Here is a 15,402-nt window from a genome sequence, read left to right as displayed (position 1 = left end):
TGGAATTAACAATGTACACTTTTACCCACAATGCCCAGGGGGCTCAATTTATCTTGAGGAATGCACAGCTTAAAAAAACAACTGTGATTGACACCTCTAACCTTCATTGGGATGTAATCTTCATCTTTAGCACTCAGAGATTTAATTAATTAGGGGGGGGATCTCATTTTCTCACTAATGCAACTGGACATAGGCATGATAGAAGGAGGAAAGAAGGACAAGCAGAGGAAGGATTTCTGAAGGAGGGGGAGCGTATTTCATCAATGCCTGTGAACTGTGTCCACCTTGTTCATTTCGGGGAAGAACAAGAGAGCGTAAGGTGGTTGGGTTCACACCAACTACACCGTATTGATTACAGCTGACAGAACTCAGGCTACTGGCCATCACATAAGGAGACACCACAGTAACACTCTTAATAATGGGATCTCTTGATAGGCTCCTCAATTCTTTCACTTTCTTTTTTTTGACTTTTTTGTGATAAAGCCATCATCTACAGTACGTGTGAAGATGTGCCATTTCAGTTATTGGCTTGGTCTTCTTGCTGCACTAACTCCTTTTACAATAAATTCACTCTAATATCGATAACAGACAAATACATTCAAAAGCATGGCTGTAGATACATGTGCCTGTTTAAGCGTAATTAAATCTCGACTTGTTGTACTGCAGCAGATGTCCCTGTCACAGCAGCCTCAACTGCTTTTATGTTAACATGCAATATGAGCTAAATGTATCCGTCATTTCATATTGTAATCACCTGTAACTAAAGTACAGTGACAGAGTTATGACGATAACCACAATATAGCGTTGATACAACGCTCCCAGGTGACATTACCATTTTTTATCACTGCGTATAATTTATGTTCCAATATAACCATGGTCCACACGTCATAATACCAGGGCCAGCATCCGCTCCTGGCATTATGGCATGGAGTAGTACTACAAAAATACTATCATCACAGGGGATTTTTAAAAGACAGGTCGCGCAGCTTTTATGGAACAAAGTGAGCATGCATTAATTAACTGGCCATTTTTTTTTAGCATTTCTGTTTCATATTTATTGTTTTATGTGATGTCGCTGATGTCACCTTTTAACTACTGTATGTCTTTTTAGTACGAGTTTGTCAGCTTCTTGTTTATTGATTTGTGTGTATAAGGGCATTGCTGGAAATAAGTTGTTTTACTTTCCCTTGGATTACTGTTTTATTGTCTTGATCCCGAAATCAATCAATCAATAAAATATAATAAACTCACTAATCTTTGTTTAGTTATAGTCATTGAATGTCAACGTAATATCTAGAGTTCTAGATGATCTCTATTGTTAATAAAGTCCCCATCTGAATCCATTTTAGCAGCCAGTGATAAATATTTCCCATTTGGAGGGCACTGGAGACCAACATACACACACACACACACAGACACACACACACACACACACACACACACACACACTTTTATTATTGTGATTATTGTGTTAATTATCTGCAAAACTATCAATTTAGGGAGTTACAACCACTTCTTGACACGCAGATAGGGCTCAAAATTGAAAACCTTACAGCATCAGCTTCTTCTTACAAAACACAATAGGGCATGGGAAAAATATTCTGTACTGACTACTTTTTGAAGGGAAAAAGCAGACCTATGAATATATTTCACACTACTTGTAGTCTACACTGGTTGTAGGTAATTTATACACACTGCCTGTAGTTCATGTACAGTATATATTTTAGGTCCTGATTCTCTCTCTTCTTGCAGATAAATGCCTACACATCTGCGTCTTTAAATGGCTTCCACACACCTCAGAAGTTTGTGGCTAAAAATATGGTTAAAAAAAACACCTCGCTCGGTGGTGAGTACAAAGTGGCTCGGCATCTTTGGAGTTGCTATGAATAAAATCACTATGCTGTTCCTTGCTTGCTAAAAAAAGTGTTCTCCATCCTACCACTGCCTCAGCACCTATAACCTTCCCTACTCTCACTTCTCTGTTACCGACTGGAGGCTGCATCTCTTAGCAGATATCGAGCCGGCACTTCACTTTCTCTCTGATCATCCATCCTTCTTGTTGACCACCTCACAGGCTGCAACACCCCTCTTTCCACCGGCTTCCCCTGCCGATCGTTTCTCCTTACCCACCCGGAGCCTTCCAACACTGTCCATACTTGCCTGCATCTCTCTCCACCCAACTCATCTACTCGCACCTTTCCAATTTGTGGATCATAATAGCGGGATGAAAGGGAGTTCATAAACTGAAGTGCACATCAGATCTGCTGTAATGAAATCTTATCAATGTGTTCCCCGTGCTGTATTATTTGCATATAAATGACATAATATAATAACTCTCTCTGGCGTCTACCTGGGACGAGTAAATATTTCTCTGTCTGCTTTGTCCCGCTGCTGTGACACTCGGAAATGAGACGCTAATTGAAGAGAGGAAAGCATCTTTATGTGACGACTGACATTCAATTATGTTTGGGGGATCGGATTAGGTGGTGCCCCCAGAAATGTTTGAAAACAACATTTGTCAGAGCCGCAACTCTGAAGGCAGCCGAGGATGTAATTTGAATGGCTGTTTGAGGCCCGTGCTGAATGGTGCTGCTCTGAATGGAATCACTATGCTATGACCTGCGAGTAATTGGATGTCCAGAGTGAAGTGTTGACAGAGAAGGGGAGGCGAGGCTGACAAAAAATAAAAAAATAAAAGCCATAGACAGTGATGCAGGGGGGACAAAGAGAGATAATAACATGAAATGAAAATAAGTGAGAAAACAATGCGATGGACAGGCATGACATTGGGAAAGAAGAGCAACAACTGGAGAAAGGATCACAGCAGTAAAAGCTGGGGAAAACGAATGCCAAAAGCTGCCAAAGCTTCAGTTGTCATTGCAAGTATGCAGCGACTATTTGGCCACCCGAGCCAAATAAGCCATTAGGCAGGATAAGCTTTCTTATCAGCCAAACACTGTCAGGAAGCACACTGCCAAGGTTGCACCAAACAACCACCGCATCCATTTACTTCCAGCCACCATTGTATATGATACTGCTGATCGGAGATGATTATGTACATTCATCCATCTACCTGTCACTTTGGATTTCTACTAGTTAGGCATAACAGCGCAGGTAATGTAAAGTAAACACATTTACAGAGCAGGCGACAGCAAAGTAAATCCTTAATATACACAAAACACGGCCAAACAGCATTTGCTGACAGATGATGCGTGTGCCTTAGCAAAGAACGCCGGCCGTCCTGTCAACAAAGATTATTTTTAATGGATACAGAAAAACAGACTCCATATATTCAACTGACTCAGAGTGGAGAGCGCCGCTTTTGTCGAACTGTCGCTTTCAGGTGCAAATGGTTTTCCAATAATGATTGTTAAGCGCTGCTATTCTATCTGAAAGTCACCTTCAGGTAAAAACAAACAAACAGCAAAACATGTTTTCGCACCGTAATGTTTGTTAGGATGTGCTGTCTGTCTGACAAAAGAAACATGGATTTGACAAGCACTTAACACATCGTCACAGACGGTGGAGGGTAAAAGAAAAGAACTACACTCGAGTTGAAAGAAACGTAAGCCATTAGCCACACACACTCTCTCACACGAACACACACACACACACACACACAGTAGGTTGGTGGTTTGATCCCTGGCCTTGGATACCTTGGCTAGCCACAGCATATGAATACGGTGATCGGTTCCTGTACTATGTAAAAGCGCTTTGAGTAGTTGTTAAGACTAAAAAGTCCTACATAAATACAGTCATTTAATCAATAAAATAGTCAGTCAGTAAAATAAATTCAAACAGATTTTAACTCCATCTTATTCACCTTTGTAGAACATAGAAGAGGATATCTGCATCGCCGCAATACAGTGTTGACGTGACGCCTAACAGGTGACATCACTTTTATCACTGCATTTACAGTTATTTATTATTTTTTGCCGGGGAAAGTTAAATTTTGTTAAACACATTCATCTTTGTTTAGTTATTGTCATTGAAAGTCAACGTGATACAGTCCTTCTCTGTCACAGCCGGTTTTAGCTACTTGCTTATAAACAACACACACACACACACACTCACACACACCCCTTTTATCTCCATGTAATTCACCTCTGTAGAACATGGAAGTGGATGGAGGGGTCGGGCGACTTCATCGATTGGCTATCCTTGGCAGTGACAGCTCCCAGATTGGCCAGCGAGCATTAGAGAGTCAGAAAGTCACACTGCCATTAGCAGCTGTCCTCTCTGGTTACAGGCCAACTGTACACGGACACTCCATAGACTGAAATAGATCACAGTGACTGGTGTGGCTGTGTGTGTGTGTGTGTGTATGTGTGTGTGTGTGTGTGTGTGTGTCTACAGTAGGAAATGTGATCACTCTATTGCTGCACAGTAGCTTCAAATATATTCTGCATGAGTTTCAAGCCAGTAACCTCAGCTTTCCCCATCGTCTTTTCTACATTAAAGCAATTCTGTCTGTCTGTGTGTCTGTCTGTGTGTCTGTCTGTCTGTCTGTGCGCCTGTGCCTATGTGTGCTGGTATTCACCATGTCACCGGGACAGTAAAAATCTGACCACAGGACATGTTTTTTATATATGTGTATTGTTTGAAGATGCACGCTCATTACAGGTTTCTGTATCCAGCTCATTAAGAATGAATCACAAGAGTGGAGCTGAACAAATTCAGAGGAGGCTTATCATTTTGTAGACTAGAGGGACATTTACTGTGCACCCTGCCTGCCTGCCTGCCTGCCTGCCTGCCTGCCTGCTTCCATCTTTCCTGGTCTCTTCACGTCTTTTCTGATTCACATCTCCACCCCTTCAGCTCACAAGCCTTAAGGAAAACGATGGACTGTAGTCGGGCTGTTGGAGGAAACAAGGGTCTGTCTGATGAATCGGACTACTGAGATATTGTGATTGTTGCTTGCGGCCCGGTCCCAAGTCTGTCCAGAGCAGCACATTTCCCTTCTGGGAATAAATAAAGTGTCTAGTTTTATTTCTGTATTCAGTCTCTTAGACATGTTATTCTCACTAACACACACTCAACACATTATGCCTTTCCATCTTTCAGAAAGGGAAGATTATGTTATAAGATAACACCTCACACACTGCCTCTGTCAAGCTGCTGTATGCATGCCTTCACACAGGCCAAAAGAGGCACACTTTTTAATATTGGTGAGAGATGTCAATCTTTTTCTTTCTTATAGTCAAAAAGCATGATGCTTGTTGGACCTAATCAGAAAGGAGGGTAACATACCGTACATATCTACATACGAGTGACATGACACTGCCGTGACACATGATCCCTAACCGTAACTTGTCATAACAAAACCGAATGACACTTACTATAAGAAGTGTTATGTCAAACTGTTATGACCGGTTTATCATGTTTAGGACACATTCATGACAGTGTCACTCCTCTGTAGATACTTTCACGTAAATTGTAACTGACATGTTAGCAAGTTAAAGAATAGACATCCTCTCCTTCTCATTGACTTTTCTGATCCGATTTAACTTTTTTTTACATACAAAAAAAAGTGGAATCATTTAAATTCTGTTTCGTGCAGTAATGTGCATGTGTTTGCATGTGTTACCGTAGCTACACTGCCCAGCCTCGGGTCATGAGTAGACACTTTCAGATGTGCTAAGAAAACAGGTGAAGATGGACGTTGTCATGGAGCAGATTGATTTCTTCTAACAGCGTTCAGATGATTAAGAGAGATTTGCATGTGTATCAACTGCGAGATGTGAACTTTGTCTTTTCAGACTTAGACCCCCCCCACACACACAAACACACACATTCTCTCCCCCGCCAGCATTATTAGCTGTCAAAAACCCCAGCCCGCCGTTGATCCAACAGCGACGTGCGCAAGAATAATATAAGAGAGAGAGAGACAGGAGCTGTGACGAAAGAGAAGTGAGGAGGAAAACAGAGCGGTGGAGTAAATGCAGATACCAAGACGGGATTTTACGCCCAAGGGAAAGAGCTAGAAGGACAATCAAACTGATTTCAACGTGACAAAATTGATTTTCCAATTTTCTCCAGATTGCTTTCTGCTTCCCCGGGGTTGGTGGTGTCTTTCCGAATGCACTAACAGCTCCACCTGAATTATGTCTGTGGAATTTAGACAACGGATGGGCAAAGTTAGGCCAATGTCTCAAATTCTTTCCCTTTCTTCCTCTCTCCCTCGACCTCTTCTTTGTTTTGCTGTCTCTTTCTGTCACACATATACTCCTCACATATGCTGGACATGCTGTCTTCAAAAATGTACCCGGCACAGCAGATGGAATCGATGGGTGTCATGCCGGAGCCATATTTATGAGAATGTGCTGAAGTGGCTGGGTTTAAATCTCTCCAAACCTAGAAGAGGACAGTTTCAAACTTATGCCTTCTGCACTTCCATCTGGCTCTGCTGAGTGACTGTGCTTCTGAAGAAGTCTCGCTTTCCGCCCCCTGTTGTTATACAGTGATACTGCACTGCGGCCGGACTATTGCCAAACTCCCTGAGGACATTTATGAAAAATCCAGCACACTAATAAATAAATGAATCATACATGGTGCTTCAGGCTTTTACTGCTTTTTGGTGGCCACATTTGCAATCATATTAAAAGCACAGAGAGATGGTATCAGAGACATGGATTAGTCATGTCTGTTTGGCTGTTTAATAGAGAAGAAAAAACACATCAGCACCATCAAATTGATCCTTTAAAAAGAGACTTGTTGTGTGGACATTTTAGGCCTTCAGTTTTTGGGAAAGCAGAAGTCACGAAAGAGGAGATAGATAGGGAATGGCATGGAGAAAAGGTCCACAGGCCGGAGTCGAACCTGCGGCCGCTGCGTTACTGTGTAAACCTCTATATGTTGGCGCACTTTTAGGCTAAAAGGGACATCTTTGATTGATTTGACACAGTGGTTTGTGTTGAGTTGCTGTAGAACACAAATGAGTGAAAACAAGGAGAAAACACTGATGTCAGGTTGGTCTTTCCTGAGCCATCAGATCTTTTTTTTACTGCTTTTCTAATCCTTCGGTATGACAAAACAAACTGCATTTAAATAGCCATAAAGCATTGAGCACTATGACACTGTTAGGCTCCACACCCCAGATCCTTATTCATTTTCAGACTTGTGTTCTTCAGTCCCAACCCGCACAGACACAAGTGACATCACTTCTTTTGGTACTCCCCAAGAGCTGTAAACGAATTTGAAAAATAAAATCTGTGGAAAATCCCTTTACACAGGGCAGCCTGCTTTCATGCTGGTCTCAACAAACTAATAAAACGCCTTCAACAGCTTTAAAAAGATACTAAAATTCTTTCCGTCTCTGTCTATCAAAACAGATGGAAATCTGACAGGAACAGGTGTGCAATCAGCACTGTCCACACAGCCCCCCAATGAAAATCCACTTAAAGTAATGTGTGGACAAACCCAGTGTGGTCGCCACCTGAGGTGCTAATGAAATCCAGGGGTGTAAGTGAAATAATCAAAAGTGACTCCAACATGATTTTGCCGACATATAGAGACTAACTGTCTTTAGTCTCAACTCTTAGTGACTTTGAAAAGACTTACTAATAACGTCAAGAGTTTGCCTATGGAGAATAAAGTACTAGGAAGAATCTACTTTTTCTAAGAGATATATTGAGGCCACAAACAGGCTGACAATTTGGCTAGGTGCCTTCTTCAAAGGCATTCCTCTACATATTCTAACACCAGCCTGTTAGCGGTGTCAATAAATCTTGGCTGCAGACGGGTGGAGGAGCACTGCTATTGTTTTTTTTTTTTTTTTTTTTCTCGCTTTGAAGATTGCTTCAAAAAGCAATATGTAGTGGCCCGGTGGAGACAGGCCTCGTACGTCTCTTGGAACACTCAATCTCTCGATTGCCTTGCAAAAGCGAGCATCGACGGTGCTTACTGCATTGACTGCATCTCATTCCACCGTACTTTTAATCAATTATGCCTCTATTAAACAGTTTACTGTAGCTCGGGGAGCGGCTCATCAGGGCGGTTTAGCCGCCATGGTTCCAACAGTTCCGGATGGGAGGGTTTTCATCCAGGCTTGTTGGACACCACCAGAGTCGGCGGATGAGTGTGTATCACCTCAATTAAACTAGGCGCTAAGTGTCTGACAACAGCTAATATTCCTCCTCCACCAGCGAGCCCAATCGATGTTCTGGCATTCGTCACCCTGCTGAAAAAGCAATCATCCCGTTGTCTTGCTCCGGTTAGACGGAGAAATGGAGAGACACTCATCTGGCTTCTGCGCCCGCTCATTGGAATGCACCAGCGCTTATTCCCACAAAGACACACACACACGCACACACACACATATAGGTGGCATATGACAGACACACACACACACACACACACACACACACACACACACACAGGTGGCATATGACACACACAGTATCTAAACACTCTTTCCGCTCTGCTCACTGCGAGGACTGGTGACATGTTGAGAAAGAGTAGATTGTACCACAAGCTTCAGCTCCAAAAAAATGACAGCAGCTGTGAGACTTGTGCCAAGAACCTGTCCAGCAAGAAGTCACACTGTTCCAGCGGAAAAAAGGAGCATCTCTCAGTGCAAAGCGATACACCAAATCTACCCACCTCTCTGTCAAGCAACTTGTGGGAGATGACGGTGACAATGTCGCCTCTCTCGGCATCGATGTAGAACATGTTGGGGGAAGGCTTGTCCGGCGACTGCCTGACGATGTTGTAGCGCAACGCTGCGTTGTCTGTGGCGGGGTCGTCTGCGTCCAGCGCCGTCATTGTCATCACTGTGGTTCCTGGATAAGACACAGACAGGGTTAGGTCTGAACTCAAAAATACTTGTCCTGTAATATATGTGAGAGAAGGAGTTAAACGCTGGTGTCGTGTGTGTCATGTTTTTCCGAGAACAAAACCCAATTTTAGAAGGGACAGCAGCTTCTGTCCTCTGGAAAATGATGGGCAATTTTCACCGTAGTAACAAAACTGATACAAATCTCAAAAATAAAACTAAAGAAACAAAATGGGCAAACCTATTAAGATTCCTGAAAAAAGTGTGCAACTTCTGACATTTCCTTTTTTTCAGAAGCTTCCCATCCAAAAAGTTATATAAAGTAAGAAAAACATGTTTTAAAAAACAAAACAAAGAAATTACAGTAGTTACCAGGACACATGCACAGTTTAGCCAAGCCAGTCAAAAGGGGAAGCTTTTTCCTTTCTCCATGATATTTTTTATGTATTCCAATAGTATTGTTTTTGGAGTTCTAAAATCAGAGCAATCATGGCAACAGATATACGAAAAGAGAAATTTCAAACTACTGACGATTCAAAAGTTAGCCTTTTCAAATGATGGGTTTACTCCCTCCTCTCCTCCCAGCTCTAACAGCATGTTGTTCTTCTATAGTATAGGTAACAACAACGGAAATCTTGTCCGCTGCCTTTGAGCTGAAATAGGAAGCATTTGCACAGATTCAGCAGGACGCACACACACACACACACACACACACACACACACACACACCTTAGGTTGTGTCACTTCTGAATAGTGTTGACCATTACTCCAATGCGGGCTGAACTGTCTATAAACCAAACCTCTATCCGGTGCTCCGTGTTCTTGATGTCATCGGCTTGCCGTCAGACTCCTCTGGTTAAAATATCACCTCTTTGATTTGTTTAAGCTCTATGTTTGACTCGTTCTCAGACAGATACGTTACTGCATTTGGATGAGATTGTGTGTCTGGGACACAGATGGATACTCTTTGATTCTGCCACACTCTAAAACGTAGGACTGATTACTTTGGCGCGTTTGTGTAAAATGTGTAATGATTTATTGAAACGGCGGGTATGCCATTTGTTTACTGTGAACAGTAAAGAGCTATAATCGGTAACTTGGTTGCAACGATGCAATCTAATTCTAACATAACACAAATGATCAATGTGGATGATTCTGCTTCTGCTTTCAGTTTTTTTTTATCAATATGGGAACTGTCATTTATTTAATGAGGGTCCTGCCTGGGTTCATTTACATAAAGTGGATTCTTTTCTTTTGTAAAATGACGGAGCCTACTAAAGTTGGATGTGTTTTCTGCCAAGCAACCCCTGGTGATTTCTTACTTGACCCACATACTTAACAAAACATTCTCCTAAGCGCCAAATAGCGGCGCTGCGTAGCATGGCTCATAAACTTCCATCTCTTTTCATGCTTTACCTTAATTCCCGACAGTCCTTTGCCACAGTGCATTAGCCAAACTATTCAAATAAGACACAAAAGGGCTGCTGGAAAATATGCAAAGTCTACATGAAATAATGGTGGCTTAGAAGCAAACGTCTTTAGCCCGGTTGAAGGTAATGAGGGGCAGAGAGGTATGGGTTTTATCCCCTTGGCATTTGCACTTCAAGGTGAACCATTAATGGTTAAGTAAACCAGTAATCCTTCCTCTGCAGAATAATTACACAGTCCCATTTTCTTCATTACCTATACTCCGTTCCACTTCACACCTCACTGTGTTAGAGATGACTCACACAAATACACATGGTCGCATGCACACGGACGCACTAACTAGCGGCAAATGAGTGTTCAGAAATGACAACTGAATTTGAGATCTCTAACAGATCTCAGTGAATTATGTTCTCATTCTGCTGGCTAACCGTGTGATTCAAAAGAGTCAAACTGGCCCTCTCAACCTCGCTGACTTCATCAGATGCCATCATTCCAGTCACAGATGGGTATCATGTAACCAATAAGCGTTTTAGTCTAACCGGAATACAACACAGCATCAACATTAAACAGCGTACATGACAAACATCTAGCATTCCATAATGGGATAATGGGGCTCTAACAATGATGTCTGTTGTGTTTAATCATAACATGATATCATGTTGGTGGCCTCAACGAGGACTCATCGCCCTCTCCTATCAGCTTCATCCAGTGGCAGGATCCAAAGGCTCAATCCCTCTTAACTGCATTGGTTGGTCACATTGTGGGAAGGATGGGAATGTGCAGCACTGCCATTACCTCGCTATCACTTGGACCCATCTGCCGTGCTGCTGGATGACACCAGCTCAGACTAGATGAGAAAAGTGATACAATAAAGATGGAGACAGCAGAGAGAGGGAGTCTGCAGACACAACATCTATCAAGTCACTTTATATTGATTAGGGCTGCACGATATGAGGAAAATATGCAATGCAGTTGTGGAATATTGCAATAATGGTATAACTTGTAATAGATAAACAGTAGTCTACATCTACAACGATCCACTTCCGGGATTGCTCCGGTGCGGCCTGATGTTCTTCTTTTCGGCCGGTTGTCGGTTACCTCCCCCTTACTTTGTGTTGGCATTCTAAACTCCGGGTGAATTATGAGGACTCTGCTCCTCAGATCTCTGCAGGGGAAATCCAGACAGGTAGCTAAACTATCTGTCCAATCTGAGTTTTCTGTTACACGACTAAAACTACGTTTGAACGTACACAAGTTCCTTCCTGTGGTTTCAGTGGCACCCAAGACAACTGCGATTGGTTGGAAGAAATACCAATAAACCCCAGCACATTTTTCTCCCTTTCTTGAATGCTGTGTAGACTAGCTAGACCCTCGATCAAAGCGCTGTGTAGGAAGGTCTGGCAATGCGAGACTAGATAAACAGAGGATGAAGTGTACTTAGTTCTGCATTTACGCTGTTTTCAGTGTTCTTCTTAAATACAAGGAAAGAAAATCATTTCCAGCATTCAATTGAACATATTGAACACTGAATTGAATATAAACGGCACCACTTTAAAAAAACAATGGCAGTTTCCTTTTAATGTGCAGTTTCCAATGATATTTTCTGACGATGACTATGAATAAAAGTGATATATTATGCGGCCCTAATAATGATGTGTACGTGTGTGGTGCTTATTCAAAGCAAAACAAAAAGGAGCAGAGCCGGGCTATGAGGTAAAACACATGAACAGACATAATAAATGACAGAAAAGGAGAGCAGACATAGATACACATGTTGTGGATTGATTTCATCACACGGGCTGGTGGGACGCGGTGCCTACAGCTAACTCCTATATCTTTTTCAAGCACCAAGGGGATGCCACCAGGGAACTGACACACTGTGAGCAGCCTCAATGAAGCAAGAGAACAGACAAGATTTCTTGTTTTTTTTTTTAAATGTGATGGTAACATACTAACATCACATTTAAAAAAATTAAAATTAAAATTGAGTCTACTATGTGTAGTCTGCATGTGCATACACAAACTGTCTCTGACTCACACACAGTAAGTACATCTGCGTGAGTAATTGAAATTTCATTTTTTATCAATCAAAGTGTATGATAGATATTCCAACACCTGAAATGGGATTTATATTAATCACACTCAAGTGACTGAGAAAGAGTAAGAGCTGACCCATTTTATTCCTAGGTGTGAATAAGATCAAATGGAGTTCAAAAATGAATCATCCTATCCAATACCAAAAGCGTGGCGATAAGAAGCAAAAAGCAGAGAACAAAAGAATAGTAAAAACATTAAATCAGAAACTGCCACCACTCAAGATTTGGTTAACCTGCGACTGAGGTCCAGCACTTGTTTTGGACTTTAACAGTCTAGTTTTTTTGGTCCACATTTACTTAAGAGAGGTCTGGCTTTACCCCCCAACACAAAGAACACGTTAGGTAACGGCAATCCGGTCGGAAAAAAGAACATACGGCAGAAATTCCGGCGACAACGAGGTAATTACCGAAAGTGGAAAGTCGTGGATATAAACTAAACACCGCTTATCTAACCACACTGCCCACATTGTCATGGCATAGAGCTGGATTTAAATCAGCAAGATATCTCTTTAAGGGGCGTAGTAGTAACACCATTCAAGAATGTATAGAGCCCAACTCTGTGGTTCCCAACATGGGGGTCACGACCCAAGGGGCGCAAGATAAATCTTTAATAACAATTATACAAAATAGGAAATGAAAGCATTTTTCTGCTGTGGAAATTGTTACTTTTTCTGACCTTTGTCTAATAATTGTTTTTTTTGTGAATATTAGAGGTTTTGACCTCTTTGAGCCTCTTCAAAATGAAACAATTAAACCAACATTTTCAAATGTCTGCTGGGAAGACAGAAAGCGGAAAAAGCACATGCATGAATAAAACAAAAACCCATGGCCTATTTTCAATTCAATCTGGTGTCATATTTTAAAAAAATCTTTCTAACAGACAGGAAAAACAGATAGAGGTGAAAACAAAAACCAATTCGGATGCCAGTGGTTCTTAAAAGTCACAGACATTTTAATAAAAGATCGCCTGCATTGTTGATGAAGCAAAAATTCAAAAGCACAGTTAGAAAAGCAGAATTGGCTACTGTGATGTTCACTCTTTGTACAGCCAGTTACTCTCACTCACGTCTAAAAAATACATGCAGTCAAGTAGTTAAGTGTATATTGCTGATGCGGCTTTAAGCACCAAGGCTATCTATTTGACTGAATGCTGCATTTACCTGTCTACACTGTTTGCCTGCCTATTGTTACCACTACACCATCCAACCTGTCGGTTCGCCTCATGCCTGTGTCTTTTCTTGAACTTGACATTACAAAGAGACAAAGAACTTGATTTTCTTTAAATCAAATCTCTTTATCCTCACACTGTGTATTCTGCAGCAGCGCTATTTAACTCTTTCAGACTTTTTATTTGTATGCACATTGTAGCAGGGTTCCATCAAACTAGACTTAACTCTCAAGTGCCAGAGAAAGATTGGGCAATGCGAAAAATAGGAGCGGAAAAAGAAAAGACAAACACTTTGTTTAGTTGTGGTATTAACAAAACTAAAACTAAAAAACCAAAACCATCTGTCTGGCAAATTTTCCTCAACCTGTAAGGGATGCTCTTTGTGAATTATGTTTTATTGATCACATATACATACTATATGATAACTAAAAAAGAGACTCAAATGAATGTACTCTAAAGAAAAGTTTCAGTTTTATAGGGGCATTAAGTGACTTTAAAATAATAAATTAACAATTTAACACAATTATTAATAAATATAATTTCAATGTAAAATGTGTATATATTGTATATAAATTGGCTAAATAATTGGTCTGCAACCGACACTTAGTAATGACAAATACTGTAAGAAAAGGAAAGAATTCATCTAGATATCTTTCAAGAAATCCGTTCCAACCCTACCACGACATGGAAAACAGTAAAACACAAGACATTACTGTGAGCGTTGTTACACGCAAACACCTAAAAACAGCTGAACAAGCAATTTTCTCAAATAAAAATGATTCCTTAAAGCCAAAAAGCTATTCTTTATCAATCTTTACCGCTCATAGTTTCCCGTGCATTCTGCTTTTTAACAAATGTTTTCACATTGTGCCCAAATCGATCTGCAACTCGATTCTAATTTCGATAGTTTTCATTTGCAACATAAACGCTGATACAAATCTACATTTACCGCGTAGGGGGGGCGGGGTGTCAAGTGTCTTGTGAAAAAAGTTTCACCATTCAGCTGGCTACAAAACTTTTCTAAATACATTATTTTAAATGCAATAACCGTAGCGGTTGAATGGGGAGATGTAGACAGGAAACAGAATTTGAGATAATAAGCTTCGAACTGACAGTTAAGTGAATGGAGAGAAACACAGTCCAGCTGCCCTTTCCTGTCTCCTCCACAATGCAGTTTCTCCATTCAATCTTCTCAGCCACTGTCTGCTCTGGACACAGCTGGACCAATTGGCAAAGCTAGATAATAAACAATCTGTGCAAGATACAACCCAACGTAATCAAGAACAGAAAAGAGCAAAAAATGCAGAAATTTGTATGTTTACATTATTATTTCTTCTGAATGTAAAAATAAAAATGTTATCACAAAAAAAAGCCCTGGGACGCGTTTCTATGTCCCAGTGTGTTGTTTGGAACTGTTCATAAATGTCATTTTTTCTAAATATGAAAATAAAAAATTGATCACAAAAGAAATTCAGTGTCTAACAACGGAAAAAAGTGTATGTATTGACATAAAATATCTGAAATTCCTGATGCTATTTAAGGAATAGAGGCATGCACACGTTTGTTCTAGTAGTGATTATGTGCAGTTTCCAGACCCTGATTGACTGAGGGCCAGTCACTGCTTCATCACTGCATTCGATGACGCGCTGAGAATATAAATGACTGGCTAATGAGAAATAAATCACACATGTTAATGAACAGAAGAACCTGGAAAACAACTCCTCCATCTAAACACTGACAATCAAAGCTAGGTAATGAAATCACATCTCAACTTGATAATTGAAAAAAAATAATTGAATTGTATTAAGTCATTTGAAAGGGAATAATAGAGTGGCAGTGCAGCAATCATGAGAGAGGAATCAGAATGAATACCATAACCATTAAGATTTGTATTCCAGTTGTGTATGTATAAGGGGTGGGTGGGGGGGGGGGGGGGG

At 41.0% G+C, this 15,402-nt stretch overlaps 1 protein-coding gene across 4 annotated transcripts in view; it reads right to left on the bottom strand.

The window, feature by feature from the left end:
- Positions 1-15,402, bottom strand: part of cdh13 (cadherin 13, H-cadherin (heart)) — a 358,407-nt gene that overhangs the window by 119,499 nt on the left and 223,506 nt on the right. For all 4 annotated transcript variants that reach the window (XM_034879249.1, XM_034879248.1, XM_034879250.1 and 1 more), the window contains one exon: positions 8,602-8,780. In XM_034879249.1, the coding sequence (XP_034735140.1) occupies positions 8,602-8,780 (179 nt within the window). The remainder of the gene's footprint in view (positions 1-8,601; positions 8,781-15,402) is intronic.

The sequence above is a fragment of the Etheostoma cragini genome, chromosome 8 (assembly GCF_013103735.1).
Source record: "Etheostoma cragini isolate CJK2018 chromosome 8, CSU_Ecrag_1.0, whole genome shotgun sequence".
NCBI classification, from domain to species: domain Eukaryota; kingdom Metazoa; phylum Chordata; class Actinopteri; order Perciformes; family Percidae; genus Etheostoma; species Etheostoma cragini.
Note: the sequence above shows the minus strand (reverse complement) of the source record. Positions and strands in the feature narration are given on the sequence as shown.